The sequence below is a fragment of the Pan troglodytes genome, chromosome 3 (assembly GCF_028858775.2).
Source record: "Pan troglodytes isolate AG18354 chromosome 3, NHGRI_mPanTro3-v2.0_pri, whole genome shotgun sequence".
Lineage (NCBI taxonomy): Eukaryota > Metazoa > Chordata > Mammalia > Primates > Hominidae > Pan > Pan troglodytes.
Genome location: NC_072401.2, coordinates 82804939 through 82830838, shown reverse-complemented (window position 1 = coordinate 82830838; position 25900 = coordinate 82804939). Strand labels below are relative to the sequence as shown.

Here is a 25900-nt window from a genome sequence, read left to right as displayed (position 1 = left end):
ATTTGTCAGTTTTTGCGTTTGTTGCAATTGCTTTTGGCATTTTCATCATGCAACCTTTGCCCATGCCTGTGTCCTGAATGGTATTGCCTAGGTTTTCTTCTAGGGTTTTTATAGTTTGGGGTTTTACATTAAAGTCTTTAATCCATCTTGAGTAAATTTTTTATAAGGTGTAAGGAAGGGGTCTAGTTTCAATTTTCTGCATATGGCTAGCCTGTTCTCCTAGCACCATTTATTAAATAGGGAATCCTTTCCCCATTGCTTGTTTTTGTCAGGTTTGTCAAAGATCTGATGGCTGTAGATGTGCAGTCTTATTTCTGAGTTCTCCCTTCTGTTCCATTGGTCCATTTGTCTGTTCTTGTACCAGTACTATGCCGTTTTGGTAACTGTAGCCTTGTGGTATAGTTTGAAGTCAGGTAGCATGATGCTTCCAGCGTTGTTCTTTTTGCTTAGGATTGTCTTGGCTATTGGGGCTCTTTTTTGGTTCCATATGAATTTTAAAATAGTTTTTTTCTAATTCTGTAAAGAATGTCAGTGGTAGTTTAATGGGAATAGCATTGAATCCATAAATTACTTCAGGCAGTATGGCCATTTTCATGATATTATGATATTGATTCTTCCTATCCATGAGCATGGAATGTTTTTCCATTTGTTTGTTTCCTCTCTGATTTCCTTAAGCAGTGGTTTGTGGTTTTCCTTGAAGAGGTCTTTCATTTCCCTTGTTAGCTGTATTCCTAGGTATTTTATTCTTTTTGTAGCATTGTGAATGGGAGACCATTCATGATTTGGCCCTCCACTTGCCTGTTTTTGGTGTATAGGAATGCTAGTGATTTTTGCACATTGATTTTGTATCTTGGGACTTGGCTGAAGTTGCTTATCAGCTTAAGAAGCTATTGAGCTGAAATGATGGGGTTTTCTGGATATAGAATAATGTCATCTGCAAACAAAGATAATTTGACTTCCTCTCTTCCTCTTTGAATATGCTTTATTTTTTTCTCTTGCCTGATTGCCCTGACCAGACCTTCCAAAACTATGTTGAATAGGAGTGGTGGGAGAGAGCATCGTGGTCTTGTGCTGCTTTTCAAAGGGAATGTTTCAAGCTTTTGCCCATTCAGTATGATATTGGCTGTGGGTTTGTCGTATGTGTCTCTTTTTATTTTGAGGTATTTCCTTCAATACATAGTATATTGAGAGTTTTTAACGTGAGGGGATGTTGAATTTTATTGAAGACCTTTTCTGTGTCTATTGAGATAATCATGTGGTTTTTGTCTTTAGTTCTGTTTATGTGATGAATTACATTTATTGATTTGCGTATGTTGAACCAACCTTGCATCCCGAGGATAAAGCCAACTGGATCTTGGTGGATAAGCTTTTTGAAGTGCTGCTGGGTTCAGTTTGCCAGTATTATATTGAGGATTTTTGCATCAACATTCATCAGGGATATTGGCCTGATGTTTTCTTTTTTGTTGTATCTTTGCTAGGTTTTGGTATCAGGATGTTGCTGGCCTCATAAAATGAGTTAGAGAGGTGTCTCTCCTTTTCAATTGTTTGGAATAGTTTCAGTAGAAATTGTACCAGCCATTCTTTGTACCTCTGGTAGAATTCAGCTGTGAATCTGTCTGGTATTGGGCTTTTCATTGATTGACAGGCTATTTATTACCTCCTCAATTTCAGAACTCATTATTGGTTTATTCAGGGATTCAGTTTCTTCCTGGTTCAGTCTTGGGAGGGTGTATGTGTCCAGGAATTTATCTATTTCTTCTAGATTTTCTAGTTTATGTACATAGAGGTGTTTATAGTATTATCTGATGGTTGTTTGTATTTCTCTTGGGTCACTGGTGATATTCTCCTTATAATTTCTGATTGTGTCTATTTGAGTCTTCTTTTTTTTTTTTTTTTTTTTTTGAGACAGAGTCTTGCTCTGTCGCCCAGGCTGTAGTGCAGTGGCACAATCTTGGCTCACTGCAAGCTCCTCTGCTTCCTGGGTTCAAACAGTTCTCATGCCTCAGCTACCCAAATAGCTGGGATTACAGGCATGTGCCACCACGCCTAGCTAATTTGTTTGTATTTTTAGTAGAGACGGGGTTTCACTATGTTGGCCACACTTGTCTTGAACTCCTGTCCTCAAGTGATCGCCCGCCTTGGCCTCACAGAATGTTGGGATTACAGGCGTGAGCCACTGTGCCTGGTCCCTTTTCTTCTTTATTATTCTAGGTAGTAGTCTATTTTATTAATTAAAAAAAAGCTTCTAAATTCGTTTTTTTGTTTGTTTGTTTGTTTGTTTGTTTAAGGGTTTTTCTTGTCTCTATCTCCTTCAGTTCTTCTGCTAGCTTTGGAGTTTGTTTGCTCTTGGTTCTCTAGTTCTTTTAGTTGTCGTGTTAGGTTGTTGATTTGAGATCTTTCTAGCTTTGTGATGTCAGCATTTAGTGCCGTAAATTTCCCTCTTAACATTGCCTTAGCTGCATCCTAGAGATTCTAATATGTTGTCTCTTTGTTCTGATTAGTTTCAGAGAAAGTCTTGATTTTTGCCTTAATTTCATTATTTACCCAAGAGTCTTTCAGGAACAGGTTGTTCACTTTCCATGTAGTTGTGTGGTTTTGAGTGGATTTCTTAATCTTGAGTTTTAATTTGATTGTGCTGTGGTCTGAGAGACTGTTATGTTTTCAGTTCTTTTGCATTTGCTGAGGACTATTACATGATCAATTTTAGAGTAAGTGTTGTGTGGTGATCAGAAGAACGTATATTCTGTTGTTTTTGTGTGGGGAGTTTTGTAGACATCTATCAGGTCTACTTAATCCAGAGCTGGGTTCAGGTCCTAATATCTTTGTTAATTTTCTGTCTCGATGTTCTGTCTAATATTGTCAGAGGGGTGTTAAAATCTCTCACTATTATTTTGTGGGAGTCTAAGTCTCTTTGTAGGTCTCTAAGAACTTGCTTTATGAATCTGGGTGCTCCTGTATTGGGTTACATATATACTTAGGATAGTTAGCTCTTCTTGTTGAATTAAAAACCCTTTACCATATGTAATGCCCTTCTTTGTCTTTTTTGATCTTTGTTGGTTTAAAGTCTGTTTTGTCAGAAAGTAGGATTGCGACCCCTGCTTTTTTCTGTTTTCCATTTGCTTGGCAAATTTTCCTTCATCCCTTTATTTTCAGCCTGTATGTGTCTTTGCATGTGAGATGGGTCGCTTGAAGACAGCATGGGTCTTGACTCTTTATCCAGCTTGCCACTCTGTGTCTTTTAATTGAGGCATTTAGCCCATTTACATTTAAAGTTAATATTGTTATGTGTGAATTTGATCCTGTCATGATGTTAGCTCGTTATTTTGCAGACTTGTTTATGTGGTTACTTTACAGGATCACTGGTCTGTGTACTTCAGTGTGTTTTTGTAGTGGCTGGTAACGGTTTTTCCTTTCCATATTTAGTGCTTCCTTCAGGAGCTCTTGCAAGGCAGACCTGGTGGTGATGAATTCCCTCAGCATTTGCTTTTCTGAAAAGGATCTTATTTCTCCTTCACTTACGCAGCTTGGTTTAGCCAGATATGAAATTCTGGGTTAGAAATTCTTTTCTTAAAGAATGTTGAATGTTGACCCCCCAATCTCTTCTGGCTTTGTAGTGTTTATGCTGAGAGGTCCTCTGTTAGTCTGATGGGCTTTCCTTTGTAGGTGACCTGGCCTTTGTCTCTGGCTGCCCTTAATTTTTTTTTTTTTTTTCCTTAATTTCGACCTTGGAGAATCTGATGATTATGTGTCTTTGGGTTGGTCCTCTTGCGGAGTATCTTACTAGGGTTCTCTGGATTTCCTGAATTTGATTATTGACCTTGTCTTGCTAGGTTGGGGAAGTTTTCCTGGATGATATCCTGAAGTATGCATTCCAACTTGATTCTGTTCTCCCCATCTCTTTCAGGTACCCCAATCATTCATCGGTTTGGCCTTTTTACATAATCCCATATTTGTTCATTCCTTTTTCTCTATTCTTTTCTGCCCGTCTTATTTCAGAAAATAGTCTTCAGACTCTGAGATTCTTTCCTCCGCTTGGTCTGTTCTGCTGTTGATACTTGTTATTGCATTGTGAAGTTCTCATGTTGTGTTTTTCAGCTCCATCAGGTCAGTTATGTTCCTCTCTAAACTAGCTATTCTGGTTGTCAGCTCCGGTATTGTTTTATCATGATTCTTAGCTTCTTTGCATTGGGCTCAGCAAAGTTCAGAACCCTACTTCTGTCAATTCAGCTGTCTCAGCCTCAGCCCAGTTCTGTGCCCTTGCCGGAGAGATGTGGTCATTTGGAGGAGAATACAAATTCTGGCTTTTTGAGTTTTCAGTGTTTTTGCATTGATTCTTTTTCATCTTTGTGGGCTTATCTACCTTTGATCTTTGAGGTTGCTGACCTTTGAATGGGGCTTTTGTGCGGTCCTTTTTGTTGATGTTGTCGTTGCTTTCTGTTTTTAACAGTCAGGCCCTTCTTCCATAGGGCTGCTATGGTTTTCTGGGGGTCCATTCCAGACCCTAGTCACCTCAGTCCCTCCTGCATCTGGAGGTATCACCAGTGAAGGCTGCAGAACAGCAAAGATGGCAGCCTGTCCCTTCCTCTGGGAGCTCCGTCCCAGGGGGACACTGACCTGATGCTGGCCCGAACTCTCCTTTATGAGGTATCTGGAGATCCCTGTTGGGAGGTCTCAGGCAGTCGGGAGGAATGGGATCAGGGTCCCACTTACAGAAGACGTCTGGCTGCCCTTTTGTGGAGCAGGTGTGGTGCTCTGGGGGGATCCCCTTTTGTCCAGACTGCTCTGACTCTCCAGAGCCAGCAGGCTGGAAAGGCTGTTGGCTGAACCACAGAGACAGCGGTCGCTCCTCCTCCAGGGGCTCCATCATCAGAGTTCTGTTCGTATAACCCTGGCTGGAGTTGCTGAAATTCTCACAGGGAGGCCTTGCCGAGTGAGGAGGGATGGATCAGGGTCCTACCTAAAGAAGCAGTCTGGCCACAATCTGGCACAGCAGCTGTGCTGCATTGTGGGGAACTCCTGGTCTGGACCATCTGGACTTTCCAGAGCCAGCAGGCTAGCACAGCTGACTCCAACCACAGAGATGGCGGCCACCCTTCCTCCCAGGAGTTCGGTCTGTGTCAGGCAGTCTCCAGCCTGCTACCACTGGCTGGCTGGAATTCCAAGCCAGTAGGTCTTGTGAGGTGCCGTGGGAATGGAGCCCAGAAAACACTGCTGCCTGGTTCCTTGGATTCAGCCCCCTTCCTAGGGTAATGCATGGAGGGATCTCCTGCCTTGCATGAATTCCTGGAACTGGAGTATGCAAAACTACTGGGTCTCCGTGAGTGCCTGAGTGGCCATTCTGCGGAGACGCCACACAGCTTTGTGCTTTGGATCCTAGGCTATGGTGGCGTGGGCTTGTGAGGGAATCTCTTGATCTGTGGGTTGCAAAGATCCGTGGGAGAAGCGTGGTTTCCCAAGTCAGGGCAGGGTTGCACAATCACTCACCACCTTTCTTGGCTGGCGATGGGGGCTCTCCTGGCTCCATGCTGCATCCAAGTGGGCCATTGCCTCACCCTGCTTCTTTTCCTCTTTCTCCATGGGGTCAAGCTGTTCGCCTAGTCAGTCCCAGTGCGAGAACCTGGATACCTCAGTTCAAGGTGCAGAATGAACTCACTCTTTCTTTCTTCTTTTCATTCCTCTCTGTGAGAGCTGCAGACCACTGCTACTTCCAGTTGACCATCTTGGCCCACCCTCCGACTTTTGCATTTCTAATGATTAGATTTTAAAATGCCTTTTGATATTAGACTACCTGAAAATGGAGAATGAAAGAATTTTGTGATTACCTAGGATTCAAAATTTAAAATTGTCTTCTCTTTTCTATCAGCTGACAAGTATTTATTGAATCTGTATCAGAAACAAGATACACTCATTATATCCTTTCCTCTTTGCTTCTCTATTCTAGCCCCTCTTTGCTTTCTCCTCTTACAGTCGTGTTCAAAACTAGCTTCTGACATACACAGACTTCTTAGAAACAATTAAAATGATAGGAGTTGTTTCCCCTCCTATGATTTTGATATGTAAAATTTGGAGAATGAGAGAAGAAAGAGCATGGAGGCTGTTCTTGAGGTTCCCTCCAAACACACATTCCTGTTAGACCATTTCATGCCAGTTTTGGAATGATAACATTATAGGTTTTATTTTACATTTAGACTTAATAATGTTTTTATGGCTTTCTAAGGCCTTTGTCTTTCTCTGTAGTTAAATCTTGATTACAGCTGTCAATTTCCTTTGCTGAGAAAGTCCTAGGTCAAAACTCTTTAAAGGTCACCTGTATCCAATCAACCTCATTATATTTTTATTGTTCCCTGGCCCACATGTTTATAGATGAGTCAAAATGCTGCTGCCGTGAAACATTTTTTCCAATAGTATAACTGCAGCTTAGTATACCTCTTGAAATCCTCTCTAGTTTCCCCTCCACTTATACATAAACTTTGTTAAAGTATTTCTCTCCATATCTTGATGTTGTAGGACTTTACTTGTTCTTTCATAGACTGTATTGCATTTTTCTAATAATTTAGGGATTAATAAATTTATAATGATTTCTGGTTTATAAATCTGTTTTTAAACTTTGCTATTTTTAAATAAAACACAAAATCAGAAAACCAATGCACAGTTTAATTAATTCTTATACGGCAAACGCCCTTACCATCCATATCAGGAGACTAGAACTTGGCTAGTTCTAGTCTCCTGACTATGAACTAGTCTGACGATGTCAGACTAGAACTCTGACATCGTCCACCTGTCTGCTTCCAAACACAACCCTCTCTTGACCCCTCCCCAAAAAGTATCTACTCTTCTGAACTTTCATAGCAGTCACTTCCTTTTTTGTATAGTTTTATCATCCAAGTTTTGAAACTAGTTTTGCCTTTTTGATATGTCTTTTTAAGTTTCTCTTAGTTTATCGCTTTCTTCCATTTCTTTTCTCTCTCTCTCTCTCGTTGTTTGTTTCTTAGAAGAAACCACCAGATCATTTGTTCTGCAGAGGTTCTTACAGGCTGAACTGTGCTGATTACTTTTTCATGGCTTTGTTTAGCAAGTTCCCTTGTATTTTCTATAAGGTGATAGTTGGATCTAGGCAATTAATTAAATTGTTTTGCTATTTTTTGCAAAACTATTTTTTTTTTGCATAGGTAGTAGTGCTTCTTTATCCAAAGGTGCATAAAGTGGGGTTTCCTCTTTTCATGATGTTAGCAGTCATTGATGTGTAATGCCTAGATTCGTAATTCATTAGTTATTACAGAATTGGGAATTTTAATTCCCGTGTTCCTTTTTTTATTTGTCAAAATACTGTATAAAGAGAATTTTTTCCTTATTTGGTCACCCAGTGGTAGTTTCTTTAGGAAATTCAGACCAAATATTTGTTCTTTCCCTTTATTTACTAGTTTACAAAATTAAAAAATGGCAACGTGGCACCTTCCAAAGGTGGCCAGTTTTAAAAAATGTTTTTCATTATGAAATTACAGATTTAAACGTATTTTTTAATACATTTCAGGTCATTCTAGATGTTTTTCCAACTTTGCTGGAAGCCTCTACAAGTTGGATTCCAAGTCTTTTTGACACAACTCTAGTAGTCTTTGATACCGTCTTGCTAACTGGTATGACAAGATTGGCTGGTCTTGTACATTTCTTGCCAGAGACCTGGAGTCAGGCATTTCTCCAAAAAGTCCTGCTTGCTTTTGGTAGGCAATGGTATTTCAAGACCAAAATCTGTGTGTTTAGCTATACTTATTGCTACTGGGTTGGTCATTGTTTCCAGGTCTTTTTAGTTACTAGAGCTAGGAAATGTGTAGGTTTGTGTTTGTATATTTTTTTAATATTAAATGCAGAGCTTGTGGGCAATTATTTAACCTCCTTTAGCATTCTCTCATCCTGAGAATCTTATTTCTTAGCAACACATAGAATTAGAATATCATAATAATTTGTTTTGTCCCATATTTCACATAAAGTGTTCTTGGAATAACATTAGTGTAACATACAATATGTTTACTGAAAACAGTTTTTACAACTTTTGGTTATGCTCTCTCTCTCTTTTTTTTTTTTTTAAGTTAAGCTATATCCACATTGTCAGATACCTGTTACATACTATTTTCTCCTTCACGTACCTCATTTAGTTTAGGCTCTCCGTTTAAATACATGTTTGATGCCTAATGCCAGTTTATATGTCATTGTCTCATCAGTCATTTTTCTTGTCTGAAGCTTATTCTGTAATAGATTCCTTAAGGAATTATGAGAACAGTATTCATTCTTTCAATTTTTGCATGTTGATGATAACTTATCTCTTGTTTTCATACTTGAAAGTAATTGTCTAGATATGAAATCTTTGGCTCACTTTTTCTTTAACTTAAATGTATTACTCCACCTTCTGCAGGAATAAAGAATTGTTTCTGTTATAATCATTTGGTCTTTTTATCTGGATGTACAATGGATATTTTCTTTTTCTTTATAATAATTTACTAGAATATGTCTTAGTATTGATCATTCTGAGCTGATTTTCCCAGATTCGGGGTATGTTCTTTCATTATAGAGTAGCAAACTTTGTTTTTCAGAAAAGTTTTATTGAATTATAGTTTTTTATATTCTGTTCTCTTGCTTTGGTTTTCTTTTTTTGTGGGAACTCCTGTTGTATGCATGTTCGAGGTTCGTTTCTTGTTTCTAATATTTGTTGCCTTCTCTTGAATTATTTTTTTTCTTCTAAAAGTTTGTTTTCATTGTCTGTTTCTCTTACATTATGTATTGTGTATATTGACTCTTATGTTTCTCCTTAGTCTTCTTCTTAAAATGATTCATTTTATAGCTAATTCCTTCCTGAGTTCCATCAGCTCATTTCCGAGTGTTTCTCACTCTGATTTATGCTATTCTTCCGTATCTTGTAGCAATATTAAAATGTTTTTAAAATGTGAAATAATAGATAATTTCATCTTTGTGTGTATGATTTCTTACCATGATTTCTGGTAAGATTTCACTTCTTGTAGAAGAGTTACTCTACTCCTTATTTAAATTCTTTTTTTTCTTGTAATAACTTTATGTGTGATTTGACTTCAGTCCTTTTCTTTTGCTCATTTTTCCGTGAAATTGATTTTTCTAATCACTTAGCTTGATTTAAGACTTACTAATTTTATGGTTCTATAGCTCTCTCTCTTGTATTTGGAAGTGTTCAGAAACATGGCTGCTTATTTTCTGAGATTTCTTTCCTTTATTCCCTCTCTCCACTTTCAAAATTACCCTTTCTTAAAGTGTACTATTTGGTGTTTTTTAGTATATTCACAGAGGGAGAAACCATTACCACTATCTTATTTTAGAAGATATTTATCACCCCCATAAGAAACCCCATACTTATTAATAGAACTCCTCATTCCTCACTTCTTCCAGCCCCTGGCACCCACTCATCTACCCTCTCTGTCTCTAGATTTGCCTATGTTGGACATTGGATATAAATGGAATTATACAATATATGATCTTTTGTGACTGGCTTCTTTTACTTAGCATAATGTTTTCTAAGTTCGTCATTCTGTAGCATGTATCAGTATAGTCATTTGCTGCATAACAGAGTTTCAGGGCCAGGCACAGTAGCTCATGCCTATAATGCCAGCACTTTGGGCGGCTGAGGTAGGAGGATCATTTGAGCCCATGAGTTTGAGATCAGCCTGGGCAACATAGTGAGACTACATCAGAAAAAATAAAATAGCCAGGCATGGTGGCACACACCTGTGGTCCCAGCCACTCAGGAGGCTGAGGTTGGAGGATTGCTTGAGTTTCAAGAGGTTGAGGCTGCAGTGAGGTGTGATCGCACCACTTCCAGCTTGGGCAACAGAGCAAGACAACCCTATCTCAAAAAATCTAAAACGAACAAAAAAAAAAAACCACGACATTTCAGTCAACAATGGATTGCGTGTACGATGGTGGCAATTTCTATCACCTAGTAACATCATAGACTTTCCAGTAGGACAAGATGTGGAGGTGGAAGATAGTGATATTGATGATCCTAACCCTGTATAGGCTTAGGCGTATGTGTGTGTTTCTGTCCGTTTTTAGCAAAAAAAAAAAAAAAAAAAAAAAAAAAAAAAAATTCAGGTGAAATAAATAAAAATTTAAAATTAAAAAACACTTGTAGAATAAGGATATAAAGAAAGAAAATATTTTTGGACAGCTGTACAACATGTTTGTGTTACAAGCTATGTGTTATTACAAAAGAGTCAAGTTTTTAAGTTAAAGCTTATAAACTAAAATAGTTACAGTAAGCTAAGGTTAATTTATTATTGAAGAAAAATAAATTTAGTGTAGCTTAAATGTGTAGTATTTATAAAGTTTGCAGTAGGGTGTACCCTACTGCAGACTTTCACATTCACTTACCACTCACTCAACTTCAGTTCTATAAGCTCCATTCATGCAAAGTGCCCTATACAGATGTACCATATTTTGTCTTTTATAACATTTTTACTGTACTTTTTCTATGTTTAGATATGTTTGGATATGCAAATGCCGTTGTGTTACAGTTGCCTACAGTATTCAGTACAGTAGCATGCTGTATTGGTTTGTAGCCTAGGAGCCATAGACTATTTTAAAAAATTTTTTGTGTGTACATAGTAGGTGTGTGTATTTATGGAGCACATGAGATATTTTGATACAGGCAATCAATGTGAAATAATAACATCACAGAGAATCAGGTCCCCATCCCCTCAAGCATTCATCCTTTGTGTTACAGACAATCCAATTACACTCTTTAAGGTATTTTAGAATATACAATTAAGTTATTGTTGACTATAGTCACCTGGTTGTGCTATCAAATAGTAGGTCTTTCTCTATTTTTTTTTTTTGGTATCCATTAACCATCTCCACCTCCCCCGACCCTGCCATCAGCTATTCCATATAGCCTAGGTGTGTAGTAGCTTAAATCACTTAGGTTTGCATAAGTACACTCAGATGTTCCTACACGGACAAACTTGCCTAACGATTCATTTCTCAGAACATATCCCCATCGTTAAGTGACACATAACTGTACTTTGTTCCTTTTTATTGCCAAATATTCCATTGCGTGGATGCACATTTTGTTTATCCATTCATCACTTGGTGGATACTTGAGTTGTTTCCACTTTTTGCCTATTGTGAATAATCCTGTGGTCAGACCCGGTGGCTCATGCCTGTAATCCCAGCACTTTGGGAGGCCGAGGTGGGCAGATCACCTGAGGTCAGGAGTTTGAGACCAGCCTGGTCAACATGGTGAATCCTCGTCTCTACTAAAAGTACAAAAATTAGCTGGGTGTGGTGGTGGGCGCCTGTAACCTCAGCTACCCGGAAGGCTGAGGTAGGAGAACTGCTTGAACCTGGGAGGCAGAGGTTGCAGTGAGCTGAGATCGTGCCATTGCACTCCAGCCTGGACGACAGAGCAAGACTCCATCTCAAAATAATAATAATAATAATGCTGTGAACATTCATGTACAAGTGTTTACATGGACAGACATGTTTTAGTTCTCTTGACTATATGCTTAGTGTAATTACTGGATCATATGGTAGCTTTATGTTTAACATATTAAGGATCTGCTAAACTGTTTTCCAGAGTGGCTACAACATTTTACAGTGTCACCAGCACTGTATGAGGGTTCCAGTTTCTCCATCTCCTCAGTAACACTTGTTGTCTTTTATTTTAGCGATCCTGGTGAAGTGTTGTAAAGTGGAATCTCATTGTGGTTTTTATTTTGCATGAATAATGTTGAGCATCTTTTCATGTGCTTATTGGCCATTTGTATATCTTCTTTGGAGAAATGTCTATTCAAATTCTTTGTCTCTGTTTTTTTAGTTTTTTTTTTTTAATTGAGTAGTCACATTCCTTTATATATTCTGGATTCAAGTCCCATATCAGATCCATGATTTGTAAATATTTTCTCCTACTCAGTGGATTTATTCTTCACTTTCTTTATGGTATCCTTTGAAGCACAAAAGTTCTTAATTTTGATGAAGTATCATTTATCAATTTTTGATCTTATGGGTCATGCTTATAGTGTCATAAGAAATCAGTGCCTAACCCTAGTCATTACTCCTGTTCCTTCTGCTCTACCCCACCTGCTCTTGCCAGACACGAATCCGCTGCGCTTTCCCCTTCGGTACTTGGAGCTTTCTGCAGCCCTTCCCTTCCCCAAGTCCGGCTCCGCTTGCAGTATCCTGCCCTCCTCCCCATCTGGCCTGCAGCACCAGCACCAGGACCATGCTCTTCTATTCCTTTTTCAATCCCTATGGGCAAGGATGTAAACCTGGAACTCAAGAATGACCTGCTTATCTGTGGACCCCTGCATTCTGTGGATCAGTATCTCAACATCAGATTAACTAACATCAGCGTTACAGACCCTGAGAAATACCCTCACATCTTCATTCGGGGCTTAGTGGTCCAAAATGTGCAGTTGCCAGCAGACAGGGTCGACAAAGTTGCTGCAGAATGCAGCAAGGAAGGAAGCCCTATAGCAGAAACAGTGATGGCTCCTCCTCTTCCTCCTCCTCTTCCCTTCCCTCTTCCATTGCTGACCCATAACCCCAAGTCCCAGCTTAGGACCCCTGACCGTGAATACTTGAAGCAATTGTGTTTCGTTGGTGTTTTTTCGTCATTGTTGTTTTAACTAGTGAGTGTGTGTGTATGTGTGTGTGTGTGTTTAAGGGATGACTGGATGAGAGGGATAATAGGGAACAGCTGTCCCTGTTGAGAAGGGGAGGATAAGTAGGCTGGGAAATTTCAAAGCCTTCCTAGTCCTCAGCATCTTTCTTTCTCACTACTTCCCTAGAGATGGTGGGAGAGTTTCCTAGGTCTTTCCAGGGCAGCATGTGATTCATTTTGGGGATGGAAGAAATCTGTACCACATCAGGAATAAAATTTACGATGCAAAAAACAAACAAACAAACACTCCTATGTTTTTTTCTAAGAACTTTGTGGGTTAGCTCTTACACTTAGGTCTGTGATCCATTTTGAGTTAATTTTTTTAATAGTGTGAAGTGTAGGGGTCCAACTTCATTCTTTTGTACGTGGATATCCAGTTGTCCTAGCAGCATTTTGAACTCTTCCCTGCTTTTATCTGGACTTCATTTTCCTTTATCTGGAATGTCCCTGTTCTGCTCTATTTGGATTATCTTCTGAGTTTTTTTCCCCTTAGCATGAAGTTTTACCTGGAAGAGGGATTTGGCTGGTTAATTTTAAGAATTCATAGCCACTCATGTTCCTCTTAGACCTTACAGTAGACCTCTTGTACTTACTCACTATTGGAGTATGCAGATCCTTCCCAGTTCAGCTTCTGTTCAGCATTTTTTTGTATGAGTACTTGTTGGTTATTTTGGAATTTTCAGGACATTGAGATATTCCTCTGCTTCCTTCTGCACAGATGCTAATAATTCATATGGTCTTGTAGTTGTCAGTGGCTTCTTCCTACCCACTTGTATTTTGGGCCTCATGGAGATACTCCATCACCTGGTTTTATTGTAGCTATTGTAAATGGGTTTTGGTTTGACCTTCCTAGTTGCTCTGTATGTTTTTATGGAGAGAGTTGAGGAAATTCATAAATTACACCAATGCCGGTACCATCTTTCAAGAATCCTCATAATTATGTTTCTTAATCTTGACATTGACATTTTTTCCGCTTTCCTCACTAGACACTCTAAGGTTAGTTATATGTTAATTTATTAAACTAAAATACAATAAGTTATATAGGTATAGATGTACAGCTGTTTATATATACTGTGTACTAAAACTAACGTGTCTCTCAAATCTTGATATCATGTATTTTGATACCTAATCAATTCCCTAATTTTGGAAATGCGGCTATTTTGTTAAAAACTTCCCCTACCAGGGTGGAGATATCTAATGAATCTTAATAGTTCCTGTAATGTATGTTTGTGTATGTACATACAAACACACACACACACACACACACACATATACATATACACATTCCCTCTCTCTCTCTCTCTGTCTCTCAGCTTTGGCACCCAAAGGGTGGCTAAGGTTTTCAGTTGAATAAACATATTTCTTTTTAAAAAGTTTATTTCTAAAAGTCATTATTGAGGTTGGGGCAATTATCTTGAAGAGGATCAGTTCCAAAGTTATTTTCTATTTAGAGTAAATTGGAAGATTAAGCTGTAAATGTTTGCTGGTAGCTTATGCATTCATATATATCTTTTTGTATTTATGGAAGAAAAGGTATTGAAGTCCTATTTTCGGGGCATTTTCTGCATCTTACATTTAATAAATTTTTCTAATAACAATTTTTGTATGCTTACAAAATAATAGTCATGTACGTTAATGGAAGAAGAAATCAAAGGTTTCTGTGTCTTTCTCTTTTATGGTTACTTGTCAGCAATTGCCATTTTTATATGCTTTGGAGTCATACCTTATAAAACCTGCCTAGGATAGTAACCCCACAAATAAACTTTCTGAGTCTGGTTGAAAATTAAAGTGTTGATAATGACACTTTGGCCAGACACGGTGGCTCACCTATAATCGCAGCATTTTGGAAGACTGAGATGGGCAGATCACTTGAGAGGCCAGGAGGTTGAGACCAGCCAGACCATCATGGCAAAACTCCGTCTCTACCAAAAAAAACAAATTATCCAGACCCGGTGACCTGCATCTGTAGTCCCAGCTACTTGGGAGGCTGAGGCACGAGAGTCGCTTGAACCTGTGAGGCAGAGGTTGCAGTGAACCAAGTTTGTGCCACTGTTCTCCATCCTGGGTGATAGAGCGAGACTCTGCCTCAAAAAAAAAAAATGTTGATAATGACAGTAGAGATGTTTCTCTTTTGGTTCCTGGTAAAGAATACTGATCTGGGAATCTGGAGACCTGGGTTCAGTTCAGTTACAACACGACATCCTGACTTTCCTGTTTGCTCAGTTGACTTCTGTGGTTGTGGTAATTTCCCTTATCCATGAAGTGAGAGGGTTAGAGTACATGGTCAGTAATAACTTTTTTTACAAGGATTCTTTAATTCTGTAGTGAGAGAATCATATTTAATTCATCTTTTTGTTCTTTAGCAGCCAGAACTTATTTTTAAATACTTGTGTCAGTAAATTGTGATTATCATTGATAGGGTAGATACCATTGAATAATTGAAATGATATGACAGTATAGTAAGGGATCGTTGACAAGGAGATATTTTTGTCCTTCATTTGTTAATAATGGAATTCATATGTGTTTTAATAAATGATGTTTCCTGTTGGTCATGATGACCAGTGTTTTGGCAATGTGTTTATTTTTATTACTATATACTTACTGGGCATTTATAGTTTTTATAAATTACGCAGCTAAGGGAAGTTGTAGTTTGAAGGAAGACTGCTCTGTGAAGACAACTTGGAATATCTAACTTTTGTATTGCTAGGTACATGTTGGATATATTTTTATAAAACATTTTATTTTCAGTGAATATCAAGTTAAAAAGATATGTATAATTTATTCAGTTTTTTCATTTTAGGGTTAAGTGCATGCCTGGATTATAGAAACCTTAAGTAGAAAACAAACTTAACACAATTATTAAATACTTATTAAAAGAAAAAATATTTTAAGATACGAATTCTCTATTACCCATCATCCTAATTTGGAGATAACTTAGACACCAAGGTTAGGATTCTTAGTCATGTCATTTTTATAAATAGAGTTCTAATTTTTGCTCAGAGCAGATCTCCTTCACATTATGCCTGACTCGAGTGTAATTCTTGGTATTCAAAAAGAGTAAAGAGAAATTATAACTTGTCAATATCAATTTGGGTAATACATTTTGGGTAATAACTTAATATTTACATTTGAGTTAATTTATAGAGAAAGCCTAGGAGACTGTTCTGAGTGGCATTGTTGAATATCCATCTAGGAAATTCATGTGTAGCAGACTAAAGGAGGCCTGTTCTTTAGATAAGAAAGCCACAGATAAGAATGCCTTACAATTTGTTTAATATTTTACATTTTACTAACAATGTACACATTTATTACTCGTTTGCTCTTCACAGCAAACTTACATTGGCTGAGATTTATTAGATTTATATGTAAGTGGTTTTCTTTTCAAGCAATGCAATTGGTGTGGTATTTTTAATCTTGATTTCTAATGTTCGTTGCTGGTATATAGAAACATAGTCAGTGTTTGTATTTTTATCCAGTTCTGTGACCTTACTGAATTCACTTATTATTTCTAGAAGTGTGTGTGTGTGTGTGTGTGTGTAGATTCATTGGGATTTTCTGTGTAGACAATCATGGGGACAGTTTCTAACCTCTGTGCCTTTTATTATTTCTTCTTCTTCTTCCTCTTCCTCTTCCTCCTCTTCCTCCCTCCTTCCTCCTTCTTTCTCCTTCCTTCTCCCTCTTCTTTTTTTTTTTTTTCTTGTTTATTGCACTGGCTAGAATGAGTGGTAAGAGCGTATGTTCTTGTCTTGTTCCTGGTCTTAGGGGAGATGCATTCAATCTTTCTTCATTAAGTATAATGTTAACTGTAGGGTTTTTGTAGATGTTCTTTATGAGGTTGAGGAAATTTTCCCTATTTCTGTTTTTCGGAGAACTTTTTTCATGACTGTGTTGAATTTTGTCAGATGCTTTTTTTGAGTCCGCTGTTACAATTCTGTGATTTTTTTCTTCATCCTGTTACTGTGGATTACACTGATTGATTTTCAAATATTGAACCAACCTTGCATCTTGGAATACATCCTCCTTAGTCATGGCATATAAATCTATTTATATATTGCTGGATTCTATTTTCTAATATATTTTTAAGGATTTTTACATCTATATTTGTAAACAATATTGATCCGAAGTTTTCTTTTTTGATACTGTCCTTTTCTAGTTTTGGTATCTCAGTAATACTGGCTTCATAAAATGAATTGGGACATGTTCTTTCCTATTTTGTGACGGAGATTATGTTGAATTTGTGTTCATTCTTAAACATTTGGTGGAATTTCCCAAGGTTGCTCCCAACCTCCAGCAAACATTTGTTCTGCTTCTTGTTACCATAAATTAGATATGACTTTCCTCAAATTTCTTTATAACACAACATTCTACAGTGTGTGTGTGTGTATGTACACAGGGACTGTTTTGTGTCTGGCACTCATTTCATTCAGCAAAATTTTTGATATTCATCTTTGTTCTATACATCAGTAGTTTACTCCTTTTTACTGCTGAGCGGTATTGTGTTGTGTGGATATGCTACAAATTGTTTATCCATTCACCTGTTGATGGACATTTGAGCTTTTTTCAGTCTTTGGCTGTTACAAAGTTGTAGTCAAGTCTTTGTGTGGACATAAGCTTTTTTCTGTTTTCCTTTTTTTTTTGAGACAGAGTCTTGCTCTGTCGCCCAGGCTGGAATGCAGTACCGCGATCCCCGCTTATTGCAACCTCCGCCTCCTGGGTTCAAGCAGTTCTCCTGCCTCAGCCTCCCAAGTAGCTGGGACTACAAGCATGCACCACCACCCCCAACTAATTTTTGTATTTTTAGTAGAGATGGGTTTTTCACCATGTTGGCCAGGCAGGTCCCGAACTCCTGACCTCAGGTGATCCGCCCGCCTCGGACTCCCAAAGTGCTGGGATTACAGGTGTGAGTCACCACGCCTGATCTTCTTTTTTCTTTTTGAAGCAGAGTCTTGCTCTGTCACCCAGGCCGGAGTGCAGTGGCATCATCTCGGCTCACTGCAGCCTCTGCATCTCTGATTCAGGCAGTTCTCCTGCCTCAGTTTTGAGTAGTTGGGATTATGGGTGCATGTCACCATGCCCAGCTGCCTTTTTGTTTGTTTTTTCATCATATTGTGCTTTGTGAAGCACAGCAGTGGAAGCACTTTTTAAAAATGATTTTTAGTTTCTAAATGTTTAGTTACAGTGTCAGTAATATGGGATTTGGACATAGAGCCTCCAGATACTTTGATACATGTTTACATGAATGTTTCTTTTCAGGGGAAATACATTTCAAATTCTAGACAACAGTTGGATAGTCAACCTGTTTTTCACCTCTAGAATGTTTGTTCATATGTGGCCCACATTAGTTTCTGCAGTGAGACAGAATCCTGCAGTGCCTTTTCTCTTCTGGTGTTATGGATTCCAAGCTGGCCTATTTAAAATACTGTTGTCAAAGACAGTTGTAATCCTCTAAGTACTTGGTTATTTAGAACTCACAGTTACTTTTTTTCTTTTAGTAGCCCAGGAATAGCTTTTATTGTTTGCATTGCTGTGAAGTTTCCTGAATACACATGTACTAGTGCCCAATCATCAGTTGTAATTTAAAGCAATGGTTTCATATATACAGATTTCCACTCAAAAATTGGTTTTTCTTTGCCATCCCACAGTACCTTCTCCAGGCAAATTCCGTTCCCCTGCAGCACCATCTCCTTTGGCTCTTCGGCAACCAGTGAAAGCATTTAGTAACCATGGCTCTGGTTCTCCTGGTAGCCAAGAAATAACACAGCTCACACAAACCACCTCCTCACCTGGGCCTCCTATGGTTCAGAGCACAGTCTCAGCAAATCCTCCCAGCAATATCAACAGCGCTACTCTAACCAGACCTGCAGGGACAACTGCAATGAGAAGTGGCTTGCCCAGACCCAGTGCCCCTTCTGCTGGGGGCATACCAGTGCCTCGCAGCAAACTTGCACAGCCTGTTCGCAGGTAAGTGGCAGATGTTCTGTTTCAGCATTCTTGAGTGCCTGAAAGTGGATAGACTGGAATGAATTAGCTTCATCCGTATGTTTGATAGTAAACAGAAAGTCATGGTGGATTCCCACCAGAGTTTTAGTACCATTTGAATAAAACTTTACTACATTGTTTTTAAGAAATCCTCATTTGGGACTTTTACCAGTTTGGTTCAGATTAAATTTGTCCACTTGCCTAACGTGATTAAGCATCTCAGAGGACCCCTAGAAAAAAAATAGTTAGAGCCTCTCAATTTGATTGTGATATTCATTCATTTTGAATAGAATTATATTCAATAAAGATGATAAAGGTATATTAGAATATAGAGTGATATTTAAGATAAAACTTCTAGCTACCAAGTCTGAGTATAATCTATAAGCATGGTTTTCAAACCCTTATTCTATAATTCAGAATTATCTGTGAGATTTATATAAATGTAGGGTGTAAGTTTTACCTTCAGAGAGTCTAACTTAGTAGATCTGGTATAAGGCCCAGAATCTGTGGGTGTGCTAGGTATTTTGTTGTTGTTTTTTGTTTTGTTTTTGTTTTTGTTTTGTTTTTGTTTTGAGATGGGGTCTTGCTTTGTCTCCCAGGCTGGAGTGCAGTGGTGCAATCTCAGCTCACTGCAGCCTTGACCTCCCAGGCTCAAGCAATCCTGTCACCTCAGCACCCCCTGTAGCTGGGACTACAGGCGCGCACCACCACGCCTGGCTAATTTTTGTAGAGATGGGGTTTTACCATGTTGCCCAGGCTTGTCTGGAGCTCCTGAGTTCAAGTGATCTGCTTGCCTCAGCCTCCCAGAATGCTGGGATTACAGATGCTGGTTTTTTTGTTTGTTTGTTGTTTGTTTGCTTAATCTTCAGATGATTCTGAATCAGACAGGTTGGGAATGATGCATCTGTAACCTTTCAAGAATGGGATTACCACCATCAGTAAACTTTGGTGTCAAATATAATTAAACTGGAAATATTTATCACTGTTCTAAATAAGTAAATGCTTGCTTTGTTTAATCTTCATAATAATATTAAATGAGTAGGTATTCTTATTTCTATTTTTCAAAAGAGGATATTGAAATTTAATGGAATTAAGTAATTTGCCTAAGGCCACATAGCTAATAAAACTATGAGTTCCAAGTATGTCTGACTTTGGAGCTCTTTTAATCACTGTCCCATACTGCCTTTCTAGTGATGCTGACACTGAGCTTCTAATATCACATTCATCATTCTGCCTCTCAAAATAATAAGTAAATGATAAGGTTGGTTATCTGTGTACTTGGAAAAGGTGAGACCATCTTTTCCTTTCTTTTATCTAGTAGCTATGTTAACAAAATGGGAAGTCATCTGGTGCCCAGTAAAACTTGGAAGTTGTGAAAATGCAGAGTGTAGGGAGGTTGTACTAGTACCTGTTTAGAGCTTAGGACTTGGTACGGCCTTCATGGGATCGTGATGCCACCTGAAGAGTAATTAATATATGTGTGAGATAGTATGGTACTATTTCATAAAGACATTTATCAAATTTTAATTACAAAATTGCTTTATTACAGATCCTTGCCAGCTCCTAAAACCTATGGTAGCATGAAAGATGACAGTTGGAAAGATGGCTGTTACTGACCAGCAAAGACAAGAATGCAGAAGTCCACGGCTTCATGGATACCCTTCACCAGGCTAAAAAACAACTTTTATATGCAGACTGTTCAGATAAGACTCTTGGGGTTTATAAAATCCCAGCCCTCTCTGTCTTAATTAGCACAAACCGACAGAGATCATCAAACAGCACTTTAATGACATTTAACATCAGATGTTTGGTAATCATACAGTCACTCTCCATAGAATCACTTTTAGTTTTGTTTAATAGAAACTAGGTTGATTTTTAAAAAATATTTGACAGAGGCCAATATCTGGGCAAATACTTAATGAATGCCAAAGAGAAATGCCCATTTGTAAATGAGAAAAATGCCCATTTGTGCACAAGAAAATGGTGAATTCAGGCTATCCAAAACTTCACATTCAACCTAATTTACTGTATAAATAGTATCAATAAATATTTGTGTCAATGAGAACTAATATTCTGACTAATTATCTAAAGTGTTTCACTAGTACACCAGGAAACTACAGATTGAGATTAAGGGGTGGGAGGAAAGAAACCTGGGCTAGAGATTAAAACATTCCTAAATTTAGCAGAATTTCAGAAATGATTTTTGCAGATTCATTAGAAAAATTGTCATTTAATCTTAAGTTTTGGATGTAGCTCACATGTCACCACCACCAGATAGTGTTACAGCATGTATCCATCATGTTGCATTGACACATCAAACTTGTGTGTGTTTGTTTTGATTGCCAAAAGGGCTTAATATCAGTTGTACAATCTTTCTGAACTTTATAATTCCTGGCTCAGGAAAGATGGCCTTTGCTATTGAAGCCAACTTCTTCACATGCTGTTATCTTTACAGAACTAAGAGATCTTGTTTCTATTAGCAGGTTTTCATGATAGGAAAGAACAAGTAGTGTGTGTCTTTATTCTTGATACAACACCACCTCGGTGCTTGCAACCTGGAACAAAACCATACCATGAGAAAGAGAGGGGGAAAAAAATCTATGCACTTAACCTACAAAATCTCTGGTGATGACAGTTGTATTGTTGCTATTACATGGCATAACGGTCTATTATGTGGTAGGAAAATATAGCCTGCTAAATCCTACTTAAGTTGATCCACTTTAAACTGAGTAACTGTATAAAACATCTATTGAAAATTCTTTTCCTTTTGACTTAGATTCTGCCTTACATCAATTTTTGCATTTTTGGTAAAAAAAACCCTACTACGTATGACCCTAACCTGATACTTGCTCTCTAATGGCTCTTAATATATCCTTGAAATCGGCTATTTCAATTTTATCAGACTTTTACCAGAGTAAAACTTCCTTCTGTAGCAGGCCTCTCATTTTTTATTATGAGGTCTGTTTTTAAATACTTAATTTGAACAGCTCTAAGATATTGTCACTTAGGTCATCTAAAAGCTTTTAGAGATTTGAACATAAGTTCATTTCCTGTTAATCAAAGACATTCCGTAAGTTGGCAAAAGAAATTGGGAGAGAGAAATAGAAGGCTTGATATTCTGGACAGCATTAAGGTTGATAGGTTGATGATAAAAACTTAAAACCAGGACCTCCATTCTGTCATGACTGACACCATGGTAGTCTGTCAGCTTGACCAGTAGAGAGTCATTCATTTAGCACAAGCAGCTGGAGATTTAAACTGCCAGTACTATGTATTTGGTGTATAATGCAAGGAAGAAACTTTATCCTTGAATTTGAGGGTGATGGGGTGGGTCAGGAAAGGATGGCGCCAGAATTCTACATGATAATGAACTAAAAAATGTTGCTTTTCAGAGGAAGATAAAGCATCTTCTTTTGGGAGGGGGGTATCTCATGTCTAAGTAAGTAAAAGAAAGAAGTAGCTACTGTCTCTTTTAAAAACCACGTACAAAACAGAACAAGTCTCAGTTTTCAGTGCAACATTTCAAAAAATATATATGCTGCAATCTAATAATTAAAAGGAATTTTACCTATTATGAAACACATTACATTTTTTAAGTTAGATAATCAGTTTCAAAAGGAGTATTCAGGTTATTTTACTTTGTTTTTAAATGGCTGCATCAGAAAAAAATGTCTATTTTTTTTTATTAAAATATTTCATCACTTGTTAAAACGTATTTTTGATCTGAGTTTGGTAAAGTATTATTTTACCTGCTGTTGTACTACCACAGACTGTTGACTTTTAGTTTCTTAAAGAGAAAAATTGCCTTTTTACTAGAAAGCCTTTGTATATCGCAATTTTTCTGTTTGGGAAAATCTAAGGATTTACTGTGGTTAGTCTTACAGAAGAAATGTGGATTTGATAAACTAGTGCCTATGATTTTAACTTATGTTTGATATACAGTAGTAAGGGTTTTATGAATGTTGATTATTTTGTGCCAACAGCCCAGAATTGTCACTTATATGTAAGCAGAAAACAATGAGCTCTGCTTCCAAAGTTATTTAATTTTCTCAGTGTTTGAATGTTATTTTTTGTAAGTGTGTTAATAAAAGTGTAAAGAATTGGAAAAAATATAAATATTCTTAACTCAAGCATTTGCTGGATCATTTTTCTACAAAACTTGTTTGTACAATATAAAACACTCTCTGAAGAGTTGACTTTTTTTCAGTTTCGTATCCTGGAAATCACATTTTGTAAAACTGGGGACCATTCATAATTGTCAGATACTTTTTAAAATTATCTCAATACATCACTTTTATTTAAAAAAAAAAAGTTTTTTTGAAAGAAAATTAGATACATATGTGGCCCCAGATGTTTGTATAACTCTAGAATGATCTAGACTATGTATGTTTAAATTAACTTTTTATTGAATGTACAGGTGTCCATTTTTGACGTTAAGCATGGTCCTTTAAGGTCACATGACATTTGATTTGCAAACATTTCTATAGCCGAACTTGTATATGTGGTTGCCTCCTTAATAAACAGCCTGACCATAATGTTTATTATTAAATTTATATTCTTTAAGTGTTTAATTAATCTCTGGATATGGTAAGATTGCTTTTTTCCTCTCAGTTGCCTACACTTGGTTTTAATAAATTACTCAGTTGAGTTTTTCTTTAACCACAGAAACCCAAATCATATTGCCCTTTCAGATTTAGTCTTCATGGGGTTGGATTATGCCTTATATTTTCTCCGTCAGAGTTATTTCATATGTGGATTTTACTTGAAGGAAATTTATAGTTTACTCTAAATTGATTTGTTCTTGGAACTTTTTTACCTGCTGTGAATTGATACCTAGTTTTAAAAAGCTAGCATTTGCCTAGATCATAACTATGTATGATATCTAGTTAGAAAAAAACAAGCAAAAAGCTATTATGAGTTTCCAAGAGGGACAATTAATGCATTTTCATACCAAATGCGAATATTTAGGTGATCACGTGCATCTTTTCTTGTATGGATGGAAAAATCAAGAATTGTACACTGTTTAATGAGTTCTCCATATTCCTTTAGGAGATATTTGCTTTGCAATTACATGTTACAATTAGATTAATACTGATGAGAGGGAAAAAAGACACCCTTCTGTTTTTTTCTCTCAAGCCAGTCTAAAAACTTGAAGAGCCATTTAAAATTAAATGTCACTATACTTGTATTATAAATCAATACATAAGTTTAAACCTGTTATATACTCAGTGCAACAGAAAAACCCATATGGAGGTTCAACCACTAATGTATTTTGAATGATCCTAAATATAAGTCTTGGGTGGCTAAATGGCCCTCTGCTTACCAGTCTGAAAATGAAACCGATTATACTCATCGGCCTTATTTACTATAATACAAACTGGTTAAAACTATGTTAACTGAATGCTAGTTTGAAACAAATTATCTACATTAAGTCATCTTAATGTTTTCTCTTTAAAAGAAATAAAAAAATCTGTTTCTTCTGATTTCGAAAGTAATAGAAACTCTGCTGTAGAACATAAACTAAAAATATTAAAAAGTATAAAGGTAAAAAATGATAGTTGTCTGCAATCCCATAATCCGGAAATATTGAAGTACTGTCCGTAACATGGTTATGACATGTTAAGTGGAAGGGTAGAAGGTCTTTTTTTTTTAAGGAGAAAATGTTTCTTTTAAATAAATGTTTCTTATGTAAAAATGTTGACATGAGTTTGCTTTTGCACAGAAGTATACATTAACTGCTGTTGAAAGCTTGGCATATATCTTAATTCCTGATTTTAGATATTTCTTGATAAAACTATCATATGTATTGTTTGTATTGTTTATAACATTAATTGGTTTTTTACAATTTATACTTTTTTTTTTTTCAACAGTCTTGCTCTGTTGCTCAAGCTGGTGGAGTGCAGTGGCATGATCTCGGCTCACTGCAACCTCTGCCTCCCAGGTTCAAGCAATTTCCCTGTCTCAGCCTCCCAAGTTGCTGGGACTACAGGCGCATGCCACCATGCCCAGCTAATTTTTGTATTTTTAGTAGAGACCGGGTTTCACCATGTTTGTCAGGCTGGTCTCAAACTCCTGACTTCATGTGATCCACCCACTGTTGTACCTGCTGTTGTATTTTTTACCTGCTGTTGTACTACCATAGACTATTGACTTTTAGTTTCCTAAAGAGAAAAACTTTTCTTTTTTAAGAGATGGGGTCTCACTATTTTGCCCAGGATGGTCTCGAACTCCTGGGCTCATGCAATTCTCCCGCCTCAGCCTCCCAGAGTGCTGGGATTACAGACATGAGCCACCACGCCTAGCCTCTATACATATTGAAATTTGAGAAATATATAATAAATTATAAAGAAGAAAAAGTACCTAATTCAATAGGTAGTCAGCCACTTAAATTTGAAGATAATGTCTTTGTTTCTTTTTCCTTCTAAAATTGTAATCATATGCTTGACAGTAACTTTTTCTTAAGTCTGAATTCATGACTACCATGATGTAGATGGATTCTGCTGCTACAAAAAGCCATTTAGTTCTGGAAAGAGTTTATAAATATTCTAAAACTTTGCCAAACTGTATTATTGTAGTCCTTCGTATCGTATCCTTTGTTGATACTTGAATGCCCCCCACCACCACCCCTGCCTCCCATCTACCACGAATCGACAGTATTGATTGAGTACAATGCCAGTTTTAAACTACCTTTAAAGAAATAACAGGCACAACCAAATAGTTAGGCTAGTCTCCAGTAGAGTTACTAAACTTGATCACCGGAAGGGCTATTAAAACAGATTTCTGCACTGTACTCCCGAGAATTTCCAAGTCCAAAAATTCTAGGAGTAGGGTTCCCAGGACAGGTCAGGTGCACATTACTGGACTAATTGACTGTGACTAGAGGATTGGGGTTGAGGTAGAACACTAGCTATGGTTTTCTACTGTGAAAACCATATGGATGGAATGGGGAAAGACCATTTTCCCTGAAGGTGGTGCTGTCCCAAGAAAAGTAGGCCAGGTCTTGAGCAAACAATACAGTAGGTACACATCACAAATGTCTCAGTGCATATTATATAAAATGATTATACCATGTCAGTGGTCACTGACCTGGAGGAAACATTTGTAGTAAGAAGAGAAGTTTCTGGTAGTATTTGAGCTCCTGGCTCAATTGTTCATGAGGCCCTGTATTACTCCTGTCCATGGATTCCACTAGGCATCTTGGTATGCTTATTAAAAGTTCCCCTTCGTACATAGGCCAGTTTA

General features: G+C 37.5%; 1 protein-coding gene and 1 pseudogene across 2 annotated transcripts in view; both read left to right on the top strand.

The window, feature by feature from the left end:
• Positions 1-23207, top strand: part of SLAIN2 (SLAIN motif family member 2) — a 78220-nt gene extending 55013 nt beyond the window's left edge. For both annotated transcript variants that reach the window (XM_517308.8, XM_009447948.5), the window contains 2 exons: positions 18322-18640; positions 20208-23207. In XM_517308.8, coding sequence (XP_517308.3) covers positions 18322-18640; positions 20208-20274 — 386 coding nt within the window. In that variant the 3' untranslated portion in view covers positions 20275-23207. The remainder of the gene's footprint in view (positions 1-18321; positions 18641-20207) is intronic.
• On the top strand, positions 12149-12605 carry LOC134809797 (U6 snRNA-associated Sm-like protein LSm2; annotated as a pseudogene).
• Positions 23208-25900: the final 2693 nt, after the last annotated feature.